The sequence below is a fragment of the Mixophyes fleayi genome, chromosome 3, assembly GCF_038048845.1.
Source record: "Mixophyes fleayi isolate aMixFle1 chromosome 3, aMixFle1.hap1, whole genome shotgun sequence".
NCBI lineage: Eukaryota > Metazoa > Chordata > Amphibia > Anura > Limnodynastidae > Mixophyes > Mixophyes fleayi.
The window spans coordinates 258,455,173-258,468,961 of record NC_134404.1 but is presented as its reverse complement, the minus strand read 5'-3'; the positions used below and the strand labels follow the sequence as shown (position 1 = coordinate 258,468,961).

Below are 13,789 nucleotides of genomic sequence, written 5' to 3'. Positions count from 1 at the left end.
ACAAAATTCCCTTTTTCTCTTCACACGTGTCCCCTTCCGCAAACACCCTTCATTCACTTTATTGTATGCCCAAGCAATTACATTTAGGAGGTTAAAACTGTGCACTATCCGGTTTTGCCATTTGGAAAATGTAAGAGCACTAAACAGCAGACTTAGACAGGTTGCTATTCTCCCCTTGAAAACGTCATTAATTTAAATTTCTAACTCTATTGTATTGTAAGTTATACGGCATATTAAATGAGTATCTTGACTATCAATTAATTCTCCTTTAAAGCTTGGAAGAAAAATAAACCTGGTGAAAACTGAAATTGCACAATCTGTTGTTGGGGGAAAAAAAGCTCGAACAAAATCCGTTTTCGTCAAGAAAAAACCCGAACACATGAATAGTTCTGGGATTGCAGCCAGAAAATCTCTTAATTCCTGTTTCTCCCCACACTTGGTAGACACAGTGCCTATTTCTTTACTCCCATCAGTATAAGGAGACAGCTCTCACAGGTAGAGGGGACTGGGAGCCACAGACAAACGGCGTGCAGTAACCATGGAGACCATTCTGATCCCACCCATCTCTACCGGCACCCCCTTAGCGATCTCCGATTGGTTGGCCAAGCAAAGCTCAACCTTTGCCCCATGACCTGGTGATGTTCGTTGTTTCCTGTTCATTGGCCTTGTTGCAGTCAGCGAGTCGGTGGCAGAGGGAGAGAGGGAGGGATCGGCGCTGCAGGCAGGGACAGAGCACGGAGGCGGAGGAAGCGTCAGCCAGCGTAGCCTCTCCAGCTGCCTAGGACGTTGTGATCATCTATATCCGCCGCTCTCTTTTCTTTTACTCCACAACAATGAGGAGGAGATCTCGCATCTTGCTGTGCTTCGCCTTTCTCTGGCTGCTCGGGATCGCCTATTATATGTACTCGGGCACTTCTGTCAGCAACCGAAAGGTAACAGCCCACGGTGCGGCTACTGTCATTTGCAGTACAACCTTCCATGCAACAAATGTCCGTGTGACACGGTAACTGTCAGGTCGTAGATGGTGAAGAGAGAGGTGGATTCATATTATACAGTCAAATGTGTGGCAACTTCTTACCTATTGCCTTTGCTTTGGATATTGATGGAGAATGAAAAAAAATGGAAAACTAATTAATTTACAATTAACCAACGAAAGAGATGGATTTTGGAAAGAAATAATTATATATATATATATATATATATATATATATATATATATATATATATATATGTATGGTTTCTTTTCTGTCTAAATATAAACATTTATTTCAGATAATCCAGTTCAAGTTGCTGTAATAGATTTGCATGCACCAGTAATATATTACACACTTTCACACTCTTGGGTGGTATTTGTTGCCATTATATTATACTTTATCAAATCCAGCACATTGACTGTTTCTTGATTGTATTGGTGGCTGACTTACTTTAATATCCATATTTCAATTATTCCTCATGTTCCAAATGTTTACTTTGATTTACATTATAAAGTCAAGTAATATTAGCATTATGTGAAAGATGTTTAACAGTGTTATTAATCCCCACTAATTTGTTTTCTCCCCACACCCAAAACACATGTTATTTGTCATTGCTGCCTGCCTCATAGCTTGTTTAGATTATGCTCAGATAGAAATGAACATGCTGTTGGCATTAAAAAAAACTGTTAAGATAGGAAAAAATAAGTTAAACTTTGTTTACAGAAAAGACACAGATTGCTTTGTGGATACTTGAAATTGTCCCTGAATGCACTTTCCAATCATTGTTGGGCTTCTCTAAAAGGGCACTTGGTAGATTGAAATGTTGCTGCAGGGTACCTTGTTGCATCTTCTGTTCCCAATCTTTGTATTAAGTTATTTTAACATTTGATATACTGAAAATTCAGAGCATGGCTTATAAGAAATTACACTACTCAATTGTTTATTCTTTTGTCAGTTTATTTGAATCTTATTAATATTTATTTATATAGTGCCAGCATACTCCACAGTGCTTTATATTAGAGGACAAAGAGTAATAAAATAAGACTGGGTATTAACAGACAGGCAAAGTGGAACAACTGTCATGCTTACAAGCCAACAATGTTTAAGAAAATAGGAGTTAATCGGAATTTTAATTGAAAGCACAACTTTTTAATTTTTTGTTAACAATATATCATCTGTTCCAGAACGGTTAGTAGGCCTTTTAAATATAAGTTTGCAGTCTAGTAGAAATTGTGTAGTTGCTAAAATATGAAGAGCCTGCATGCTGTAAAATTGTTATGCTGATCTCTTGTGCTGGATTGTTATATTGTCCATCTGACCAGCTACCTACTTTGCCATTATGTGGACCCATTAGATACATCACTTACTGACTACAATTGCTTTAATTGTTTGCTTCTCCTCTAGTAAATTTGCTGAACCTATGAGCCCTGGCTTTTGAAGTTCAACAAAGCAGCAATTGCCATCAATGACAGGGTGGGTGCTCTTTCCAGCGTCTATGCCATACAGTATTTTGTTAATGCTGTAAATGTCTGGTGACTACACTTGAAAACCATAAGTGTAGGTGATAAATCTACTTGAATTGTTACACCACAAATAGTATTTTTTGTTAAAGGAGTTTCTATTAACCAGTTCAGGTCCTCTTATAATGCTTATTTTTGCTTTTATTGCTTAGTTGTGAGAGTGCAGCATGTCCACTGAGCTGTTCATTGGAGAGAGATGGCATAGCAAATTCACACATACAGCATACTGTAGCTTTATAACAGCATTGTTACTGTAGCTGTAGTAATGTAGGTTTTTTTTTTTTTTTTTTTTTATTTAAAGAACGATTGTTCCATGATAAATAACCAAGGGGCACATTTATAAAAAATTTCCCTGACTGTTGTACTAATGAACACAGAGATAGCTGAGTGATACTCTGCTGCTCCAGCCTTACTGGCCCAGAGTTAAAGTCGATAACTAGCAAAACCGAGCTATTTGTTGCCCAAGGCATGACAATTTGGTGGTGGTTCTAGATGTGTATCTAATTGTTGGACCGTAATGCATCATAACTGTAGTGTTGTGAATATTACATACCATAATTGTGTTAAAGGTTCTTGAAATATGGACAGTGACAAAACATGACAGTTGATTGTTCTTTACACAACTGAAGTATGGGTGCTGTATAGTGCTTGAGGTAGCACAAAGAAAAGTGTGGTTTTGGGTGTAAAAAAGATGTAGTATTATGTGTGTCTGCTATAACTGTGTAATGATATTAGTGCAGAGTGTGTTACACATCTAATGTGTTTAGAGGTTTTAGGGGGGTGTTCAATTGTTAGCGAGAACCGGTAAAATCCTGCGCTCGAAAAATAATAATAAATACCATTAATACGGTAATTTACTCGCTGGATTTCAGCTCGCAGCTCAGGGAGCTGCGAGCTGGAATCCAGCGAGCTATTACCGTATTAACGGTAATATTTTTCGAGCATGGGATTTTAGCGGTTCTGGCTAACAATTGAATACCCCCCTTAGTGTTCATGCTAATCATATAGCTGATTAGCAGTTCCTGTGAACCTATATCTACTCTGTGTGATTTGTGTTAGTGTTGTGCCATGTTTTTAGCCAGTAATTGGAAGACGGTTGAATGTCTTCAACTGTGCATTTACTTAATGAGGCAGGGGTGTTAACAAGCATGAAAAACATGTTTTGATCCACTGTAGCAAGAAAGTGGGTGCTACAGAGCAGGTTATTGGTAAAGTCAACTTTGTGATTGCAGTAGACGAGGATTTTAATTTCAAAGATAGGCAGTGTCATGCACACAGGGTTTATTAGGTATGGTGTCCCTTTCAAGATTGTTTTTGAATAAGCACTAGTGAATGGTTTAGAAGTGATTCTTAAAACTTGTATAATTAGGATTTCATCAGGAGAATTGCTGTGCTTCTGAGGCAATTGTTGAGCCATCCTCTACATTGGCAGAGGCTTTAGTGGACTCGTCTACAGTGCTAGATGTCCTTTGGCAAAAATAACAACAATATATTTTTAAATATCTAACACATCCACATGACTACATATCTGCAAAGCTCCATACTTTGTTATATTTCTGTATAACCATATGAATTCATGAAGAAATTTTCATTTTAATTGACTAACAGTGTATAATTTTCCTAATCGGAACCCACCGGTCATACAATTGGATAGTCAATTTGGCACAATTTCCACTTAACACCACAACAGCATTTGAGCAATGAGATAATGCTAAATCAAATACAACTATATTAGAGTAATAAAAATTCATGTGTTACCTACTAGAGACAACTTCCAAGGACTTTGATCACTATTTATTTTCCCAGAATCCCGTACAGTCCTTGTGTTGGTGGATGAAGTGTATTGCAGAGATTTACAAGTTACTATATTAAAGGACATCTTGTAAGATTCAAAAATATGTATGTGTATTTTCTCTAGCTTGACAGAACATTGAAGAGTTTGACATAGTTACAGTTGCTATTCAGCTCAGTGCAAGCAATTTCTTTTCTGTTATCAGCCATTTTAGACACTAAGCGGTAAACAATATATCAATCGGTGCTTACTTAAAGCCGCTGATTCACAGCGTTTTGCTGTCCTTTATTAAAATGGCAATTTTATTATATGCAAGTCTTTGCCATTTTAAAAAAAATGATGGCAAATTACTGTTTTAAGTAACCACTGATTGATACATTTACCCCTTATTCATATGCTGGAAGGGGAGATTACACAGGTCACGTGTTTGTACTAAATATCTTAATGTTTCAAAACTCTTCTGCATATGAAAGCTGTCTATACGTGTGACTAATTGGTCAACCAGAGTTTACAGTTTTTCATTGGAAACTTAGAATATGTCTAATTTGGCCTTTTTTCCATCTGACATTGAGTTAAACTGCTACATCTCCAGGGCCCTCTTGGAGTTTGGTACATGTAGATATGGATATTGGTCAACCATATGTTTGAACTTTCCTTATCAAATCATGTTTTGATTTACAGTTTCACACATAATAATTTTATACAAACCAAGCCCAAAATCATCATGTTGGCAGCCAAAACTGGTCAGCTTAACTTGTGAATGTTGCTAATAACTCTTTGATATGGGGCATTTACCTTACCATAACAAGAGTTCATCAGTTGACTGCCTTGTAACTCACTGCCATATTTTGTCATTTGTTATCTGCCATTTCAGGCTCAACATCTGAATATATATTTGTGTGCATGTTTGTAGTTATTTCATGCACAGAGGTTTGTATTTTAGATTGATGTCTTTTCACAGTTCAACACTTGGAATTTGGCAGACCTATCTTTGTTTTGCAAGATTTGCTTTGCTATGTTTTTTGTTTTTTTTTCATTAATTGGTGATATTGTTAATTTAATAGTTTTTTTACTTAGGCGACTAGTTCCATTTAGCCTTATTGCAAACGTTTCCCTTACATCACAGAGGACTCTTGTTCACTAAAAGCTAGCAGGTGAATGAATGACATCCTCTGAAGCAGAATGGTAGTCCCTAGGGGTAAAAGGCACATATGTATGTATTGAATAAATTGTTTGTCAGCATTTATGACAAATTATTCAGATGGGGATGCTGGTGCATCTAGTGTAAGGTAGAAGCGCCTAAACATTCTAGAGAGTTAATGATGCTAATCATTTAGCATTGTGTTGCTAATAAACTGCATATTGATCTCATTTTGGCATAAAGATAAACTCTGGATTTATTTATTTTTTTACGGAAGAAAAAAAAATATTTTGTAGGTGAATGAAGCACTGAGTCAGCTGTTTCCTGCACTTTAACAGTAATCGCTAGTTTAAACTGGCTGCAATTGTAGCTGCTCTATCCATCCCATGTACCACCAGCTGGCAACTATCTAATGTCTCTTGAGCATCACAGTTATTTTTCAATTTTATTTCTGCTGAGGCTCAAAATATGTTACTATTTCCTTCCATTATCCCCCCTGTCTGTCATTTAAAAAAAAAATGTAATTCTTTTTTGATCTCCTGTAATATCCCATTAGTCAAGTGGCTTTTATTACACCACCCTGATGTTATTCACACCTCTGGTCACTACACTTTGTTGTTCCTCTTCCAGACAACTACACCAATCAATTGCTCTTCAACCTACAATGGACATGAAAGCAAATATATCCAATAAACGCATTCCTTTTCTAGAGGTGTAGGTTAGTGTTGTGATATCCAGACTTATAGTCTTGGTGATACTTAGCTTGAAAAAATTAGTGTGGGGAACAGGCGGACATGATTCTTTAACAGGTTAAATTTGAGTATTTGTTACATTATGTCAAAATGTCATAGATTTGTGTAGGTGTATTAGATGTTGCACAAAGTACAATATGATTTTGCTCACTCTGTTATGCAGAGCCAGAATTACAATTGTATGTGTCATTGGCCCTGACTCACTGTACATGATAGAAGAAAGATGTAACTGTTTATTGTAACCAACAATGTGTAGCAAGACCATAGCCAGGCTGTTAATAAGATAAAAAAAAAGCTATATTTTTACGAGAAGACAGAGATGCTTCATCACCAAATTGCAACTAGCATAGTCATCGTGTTTTTTTGTATTGAAAAGCATGTTACAATACGCAGTTGGATATTTTAGCGGCTAGATAATGTAGCCACTAGTTGTCTGTCATTTTCAGATGACTTAAAAAGAAACATGTTAAAGCAACTTGCTTTTAGATAGTGATACATGGATAATATATAGTGACAAGAGTTCTGCAACCTGATTGGAAGCGGCCATGAGGACCACTCACAGTGTAGATAGAACTATGAGAAAAGGCATTCTCACATTAATGACTATTGTTTACAAATGATGCTTTTCTGAAAATGGTTGAACATTGTGACTTGGGCTTTGTGACATGTAACATTGCTCTGTGTAGTGAATACATTTTAAATAGATAGTTCAGACATTAAAGAGAATGTAAAAAGGTGCAGTTCACCTTGCACTTTAGCCTTTCAAATGTATTTTATTTTGGTTTTGTTCCTTCAATAATTCTTGAATAGCAGGCACGATTTGTTTAGTGTTTACTGTAATGAACTCATGGAAACATGTTTAATTATGCCTTGGTTTACCTTAGCATATCGATTAAAGGGTGTCTCTAAAAATAATTATATTTTTCTTGTTGCACTTCTGGTAATCAAGAGACGTTTTCAGACGTATTAAGTCACCACTTGCTACTTATTTCAACTACGTATGTGAATGGGGAATACTGTGCCTTACAGTATCTTCAGTGCTTCTATTGGTTACATTGACATCTTGATGCTATTAAAAATAAGAAAAAACCTTTACTACTTGTCTCACAATGCACACTTTAACTCTCACCCGGTCAGTTTTTTAGCTTACCCTCCCCCTCCACTGTAATTCTGGTATAACTTGTTCTAAATCAGGAAGGTGCTGAATTTTGCAATACCTGTACAGATAATATGTACTTTCCTTTCAGACAGATTTTTTTTTTTTTGTCTTTCATATATTAGTCTTGTGAACTATGAGATTTGTTCAACTTACTATTATTTGATTTTATTTGTTGTTTTTTTGTTATTCTGTTGTATTACATCCTGTTTGCTGCAGGTTATCACAGGAGAGAATTTATCATAGCAGCAGATATTTATATAGCACCACTAATTCCGCAGCGCTATACAGAGAACTCGCTCATATCAGTCCCTGCCCCTTTGGAGCTTACAGTCTAAATTTACACACACACGGGTCAATTTTTTATATCGGCCAATTCACCTACCAGTATGTTTTTGGAGTGTGGGAGGAAACCTGAGCCCACAGAGGAAACCCACGCAAATACAGGGAGAACATACAAACGCCACACAGATAAGGCCATGGTTTGGAATCTAACTCATGAATTTGTGCTTGACAAAATGTGTTGTGTGATTAAGGCTGAGTACACACTAGTGTTTTCAGCCGAGTATTGGGTCAATCAAACTATAAACGACCATTCAGCCCGATATCGCACTAGTGTATACACTTAGACGATGAGCGATTGTTATTCCAAAGCACTGAACATCATTTGATTGTTCAGCAGAACCATAAATCTTCATCTATGGAACGTCGTCCTTCCAGTCCTGCTGTGTGTATGCACTCACGATCAGGATCTCCATAGAGTTTACAGAGGCATGATCTTTTCAGCTGACAATTATGACGGATGAAGAGCACAGATCTGAGGGTATATCTTGTAATACATGTATAGTGTGTACGGATAATCGGCATGCTGATCTGGATTTTTATTTTTTTCCAGTCTGTAGTACAATCGTTGCACATTAGCATTGTTTGGAAAATTCTGTAGTGTGTACCCAGCCTAAGTGATGTGTGTCGCTTTGCGGTGGTAATCCGTGTTTTGTTTTAGTGATGTGTGAGTGTAAAAGTGTAGGGAATGATTTAATATGTTAAGGATAAGTGTTTTTAGTGTTTAAGTGTATAGGGAATAAAGTACAATGTAGTATGTTAAAAGTAATGTGTGGGTGTTTGTGTGAGCATGTTTCTAGGGACTGGGAATGTCACACACTTGCTCTCACAGCCAGTTGCACCGTTACTGGCAGCCAATTACACTCTCTCTAAAAAGCCAGAAAAATGTACATGTCACTCATACTATTTTAAAAAGTCTTTCCTCCTCTCCTACATGATTTTATTTCCCCCTAATATTTATATATGTTGAATTACTTTATAATAATCTTTCTTTTAACCCCTTTTCACAGTAAATCATTTTTAAATGTCCCCTGACTGTTTATCACTAAAGATGGCAGCCACTGTCTACAGAGCACATGGCCATTAGTGGCTGGTTGCTGTCAATGTCTGTATGCTGCACACCATATTCAAACGTAACCCCTTCTAAAGGACAAGCCCAGAAAAAAGAATCTGCCAGCCTGAAGTAAGGCCTCCTACTCAAAGTTTGTGTTTTTTAACATTTGTAAAATAGTCTGACACTAGCAGCCTGTTGCCATGCCCACTAGCATTTTCACTCACCTTGCGGTATTTTTTTTTTTTTTTTGTCAATGTTACTTATTCCTTTTTGTTATGTTTGGAGCATTTATTAGAAGTGGGAAGACTACAATGAGTTCTAAAATGCTAATAAAAGTGCATATCAAGCACATTTGCATTTAGATGCTTTTTTTACTAGGGTTAAAAATGCATGTAAAATGCCATTGGGTATGTGCTTTCAGGCAAATTGGATCTAGCAGTAGGCTTGCCGATTACGGTTAGATCCAATTTGCATTGAATTTATAAGATGGATCTAGAAGCATTAGCAGTTTGGGGAGGAGAGGGGATACCTGTAACTCTGGTTTAAAAGTTCTACATGGTTTGTGGCACTAGAATAGCATCAAATTTTCTACTTGCAAAAACAAATTTTAAAATTTGGGATAATTAATGAGTTTATGAAAATGTAACCCTTGGGGAAAATATTGAGAGCTTATTTTTATCATGTACTTTTTTTTATGTTTGTATGATTTGCTTAACATTAATTAAAATGCAGAGTAGAGGAGGAGCAAACAAAGTGAAATGGCAGGTTTGCTCCCTATCCCCACCCATAGCGAGTGAGGGCTTCAATGTAATGTTAAAAAAAATAAATAAATAAATAAAACTTAATGCAGACAGCAGTTGGTGGATCCACCTGTTCTAGGCTCCTAGCTAGGTCGCCTAAGCAGCTTTGTATTCGTTCAGAAAACTTCAGTGTCCAAATCTCCTTTCTGGCACTTAAACTAGTTTAAAGCCCCCCTGCTACCCAATCCAGTACTATCATCTACATGTAGATTAAAATACAATGTAGCCAAAATTAAAATATTAGATATGAGAAGATATAATGCATTAACATTCACTGTTAACCTGACATTCCACTGCAGCTCTGGTAAAAAGTAAAGCACTCCATTTGCACTCTATTACAGACCACTGCAACACATCCGTATGACTTTGGTGTCCTGATGGAATCTAATACAGGTGTAAAAGCTGGGATTGAGTTCCTGTGATGTCATTAGCCTAGGCCATGTGTATGAGTCAACCAATCCACTCAGTTCATTTCTGCCTAGCTGTAAGCCACTGTCTGTCTATTTAGTGGTAGAGGCATCTTCCTCCTAACATGGTATCTACCTGCAGAGTAGTGGAAGAGAGCATGGTAGACATATGTAGTTACATATAAACATTTAAGGTATTTCATAAATAGTATTTAACTTGGTGATACACAACCTTTGTTATGTATTTATGGCACTGTTAGTGCCTTTATTTTTGTATTAAAAATTATGGTTTGAGTGCGTTGCTACTTCTGCATTTTCTGTGTTGTTTTGAATCTCAAGGAAAACAAAATATTTCTAATGGTATTTCAATAGGCCTATCTACACCCATTGCTTTTTTGAATGTGCGTTTTTTTGCAAAGCATTTACAGTGTGGTGTTTTAAATCCATCATATAGTGATGAATAAAACCATATACATTAATTCCTATGGGATTTGTGCTCACACTTTCCAAAATGATTGAATTGCTAATGTGCTTCTTCTTATGACTACACAGCATTGATAGAATATGTAAACACATTGAAGAGAGAGTTTCCCAAAGCAAACATATATGCATGCGTGAAAAAAACAAAAATGGAAAACTGATTCTTAGTATTCTGTACTCTAACCCAACATCTGCTGAAACCACCTCTTGTTGGAACAGTATCTTGTCAAAAAGCTGAGAATGCAGTTAAAGGATCAACTCCAGACCTTTTTACCTGCTTAATTAATGATGAAATAACGAGGGAATAGCCCACACATGTCCATGAAATAGCTTTTGAGTCGATTGTCGCAGTACTTTTGGTCCCTTAAAAAGTGGGAGGCACATATAGAAACCGTTGTAATTCCTACACCGTTCACCTGATTTGGATGTAAATACCCTCAAACCAAAGCTGAAAGTCTGCAGTTAAAGCACATCTTTTTTGTTTCATTTCAAATCCATTGTGATGGTGTATAGAGCCCAAAATATGAGAATTGTGTCGATGTCCCAATATTTATGGACTTGACTGTATGTGTAACTAAGATTTCTGCATTCTCTTTAGAAGTAGAAGGCAGTTTTATTTAATTGCTGACAGCAGTGTGATGGGGGATTTTGCGACTCTTTGCTAGATAACCCCTCCCTTTTGAGCATCTGTTGATACTTAGAAATTGAATAAACAACTTGTGTGTATTGTGGTTTGTGAGGCCTGTATGAGATAGGTAGTTGTCAGGGAGTGCTGGTTCGAGGATTTGGGGTTTCTCCCAGTTAGTTTGTTCTTAATTTTAAAACACATGAATGTGTGACACGTTGAATACTCACTGTTTAGTGTTTGGACCAGCCTATTTAGAGAATCATATGAAGTGGCTTATAGCTTATCCAGTTGTTTTTACTAGCTGACTGGGGGATTTTGTGTGTTTCTTTTAAGGATCATTCATTGGACCATATCGCCTTCCTCTGGTGCTCCGTATATATTGTCTGTGCACTTTGCTCCGTTGAACTCACAAACATGCATTGCCAGTGATGAGCTGTTTATGCATGCAGACCCAACTGCTGTATACTGCTCTGTGCAGTTCTCATTTGACCATTTTTGAAACTGAATGCTCGCTTCACAGGTTGATATTAACGGTTAGTTGATCTGCAGTTGCTCATCTATTTTGTTTTGCAGTTTGAATAAATGCACAGATATTGCGATCCAAAATATGCTCCCTCCGTTCCATGCTGACAACACCTTAGACATCGTTGGTTGTGAAATGTTTGCAAGTGGAACTGTCTTGGTAACTGAAACTCCTGACACGTGTGTCCCCAGCAATCGCCTCTTTCAAAGATCTCCTTTTGCAGCCATGCTAGAAATTATTATTGGAAACAGATTGCAGTTGAGTATTTTTATACATGTCACTGACCATGCTGGTATGTTTGCTTAATTAAAGCATGATTTAAAGAGGACATGCTGTATGTACTGTTGCTGACTTATGGCAGTCATTCTATGCACTTTCAATGAAAAATGTATTTTCGATAGAAATATTTTATGTAAGCTTCTTCCCCTCAGCTAGTTAAACTGCGGGAATCCCTGCTATGGAACCCCTGTTATGTTTCCAATAATCAACCCTATAGCACCCTACACTTTGTGTGTAAGTCGTGCCCCGTCACTGAGTATTTTTCAGGTACACTGGAAAGGAAACTTAAGTCACCTATTACAATTATTTGGTGTAGGTAGCGTATGCAGATAAAGAATATATTTTCACTCCCAGATGATTATGCTGATAAGTAGTTCATCGCTGATTACCACTCACTTCAGACAGGGCTCCCCATTGACACTTCTCTGCATCTCCCTACTGAGACTGCAGTCCACTGACAGACCTGCTCCTCTATGGACACTGCTACCCACTGTCAGTACTTGCTCCCTTGGGGACGTTGCATCCCACAGAGATTTCTAGGTGGCTCCTTGATGACACTGCATCTTCTTTGCCATTGCTTTCCTGCTCAGGTAAAGGCACTCGTCTTCTGGGGTTGGGGTTAGATGTAGTTTTCAGGGTGAGGGTGGTGGGTAAGAGATAGAAATATGAAAAGGATTATGACCTTAGAAGAGATACAAGAGTAAAATGGTTAGTTTACTTTGTATCCTTGAAAAAAAAAATCACAAATGTTATCAAATGGAAAAAGGTATGGTAACTGCACAAGGCAGTGTAACTGTTCTTAGGATTATTAACACTATAATTATTTATTTTTTCTTTGTACCGTTTTGACTCTTCAAAAATAAACAGTTTAAAGTTACAGAAGACTGGTGCGATAGTATCTGTTATCACAACAACATAGCAAAGTATATATCCAACAAGGGGATGTAACGTATAAGTATGATATGAGCGAGTTCTCTATACAGCGCTGAGTAATTAGTGGCACTATATAAATAGCTGCTGTTGCTGATGATGGAGTGATTCAGGTTTTAGTAGTAAGAGGGATCAAGGCTAAAGGAGAGGTCGAAAGAGGGGGAGCTACTCCCGGTCAACTAAAGGGAGAGCACAAGTTGAAAAAAGGATAACCATGGTTTCCCTATTTTGTTGAAAGATTTGGAGGAATTGTTGAGAATGCTCGTCATAAATTCCATACGCTGTACATGCCATACATGACTGATTATAGGTTAGGGGCAGGGTGGGTGTTATTGCTTCCAATCAGCTGCGAGCTGGTATACGGACGCAGCAAAGATAAGTCAGATGAGTTTATTCTGTAGGTGCGTAGCCACGGGGATCCCTATTTGGGACACTAATCTGTAAGACAGCGGTTATCAAATTAGCCACATTGAGCCAGAAACTTGCCAGCTGCAGACAACTCCACCAAAAAGAACATTGCTTCTAGGGAGCAGCCCCTCCAGCACCAGTCCGAAGCTTCAGGTAGAATTTTTTTGAAGTGAGTTGGCACGTAATACTAGCGATATAAGACTTTGTCAACGTTTTCTTAAATTTTTATGCATATGGAACTAGAAGCAATGTAGCCAATCTCAGACTAGTCATCTAAATGAAGAGCCTCCCCGATGTCTCTTTCCCAGGCCAGTTCATGGGGGCCACTCTGACCCTGTGTGGTAGGGGAGAGTTTCGCATATAGTGTAGATATCAAAACTGCTGTGGAGGACTGACATAGACAGGGATTCAAAAAAGGTGAATGGACGTGCAGAGAGACGATGCATGATTGTGTTGTGAAAATTCCAAATTTGTAGATGTTGATAGAAAATTTGACAGGGACATTAATTTTAAACTGGGTATCAGAGAATTGAGGGAAGGGGTCAGTGCGCGTGAGGTCACATGAAAATCAAACCCATCAGGAGTACCAGGGAGTGAACACTG

The 13,789-nt window shown here is 37.6% G+C and overlaps 1 protein-coding gene across 1 annotated transcript in view; it reads left to right on the top strand.

Moving 5' to 3' along the window:
* The first annotated feature begins 654 nt into the window (after positions 1 to 654).
* GALNT2 (polypeptide N-acetylgalactosaminyltransferase 2) overlaps positions 655 to 13,789 on the top strand; it is an 86,543-nt gene continuing 73,408 nt past the window's right edge. The window contains exon 1 of the mRNA XM_075203492.1: positions 655 to 932. Coding sequence (XP_075059593.1) covers positions 834 to 932 — 99 coding nt within the window. The 5' untranslated portion in view covers positions 655 to 833. The remainder of the gene's footprint in view (positions 933 to 13,789) is intronic.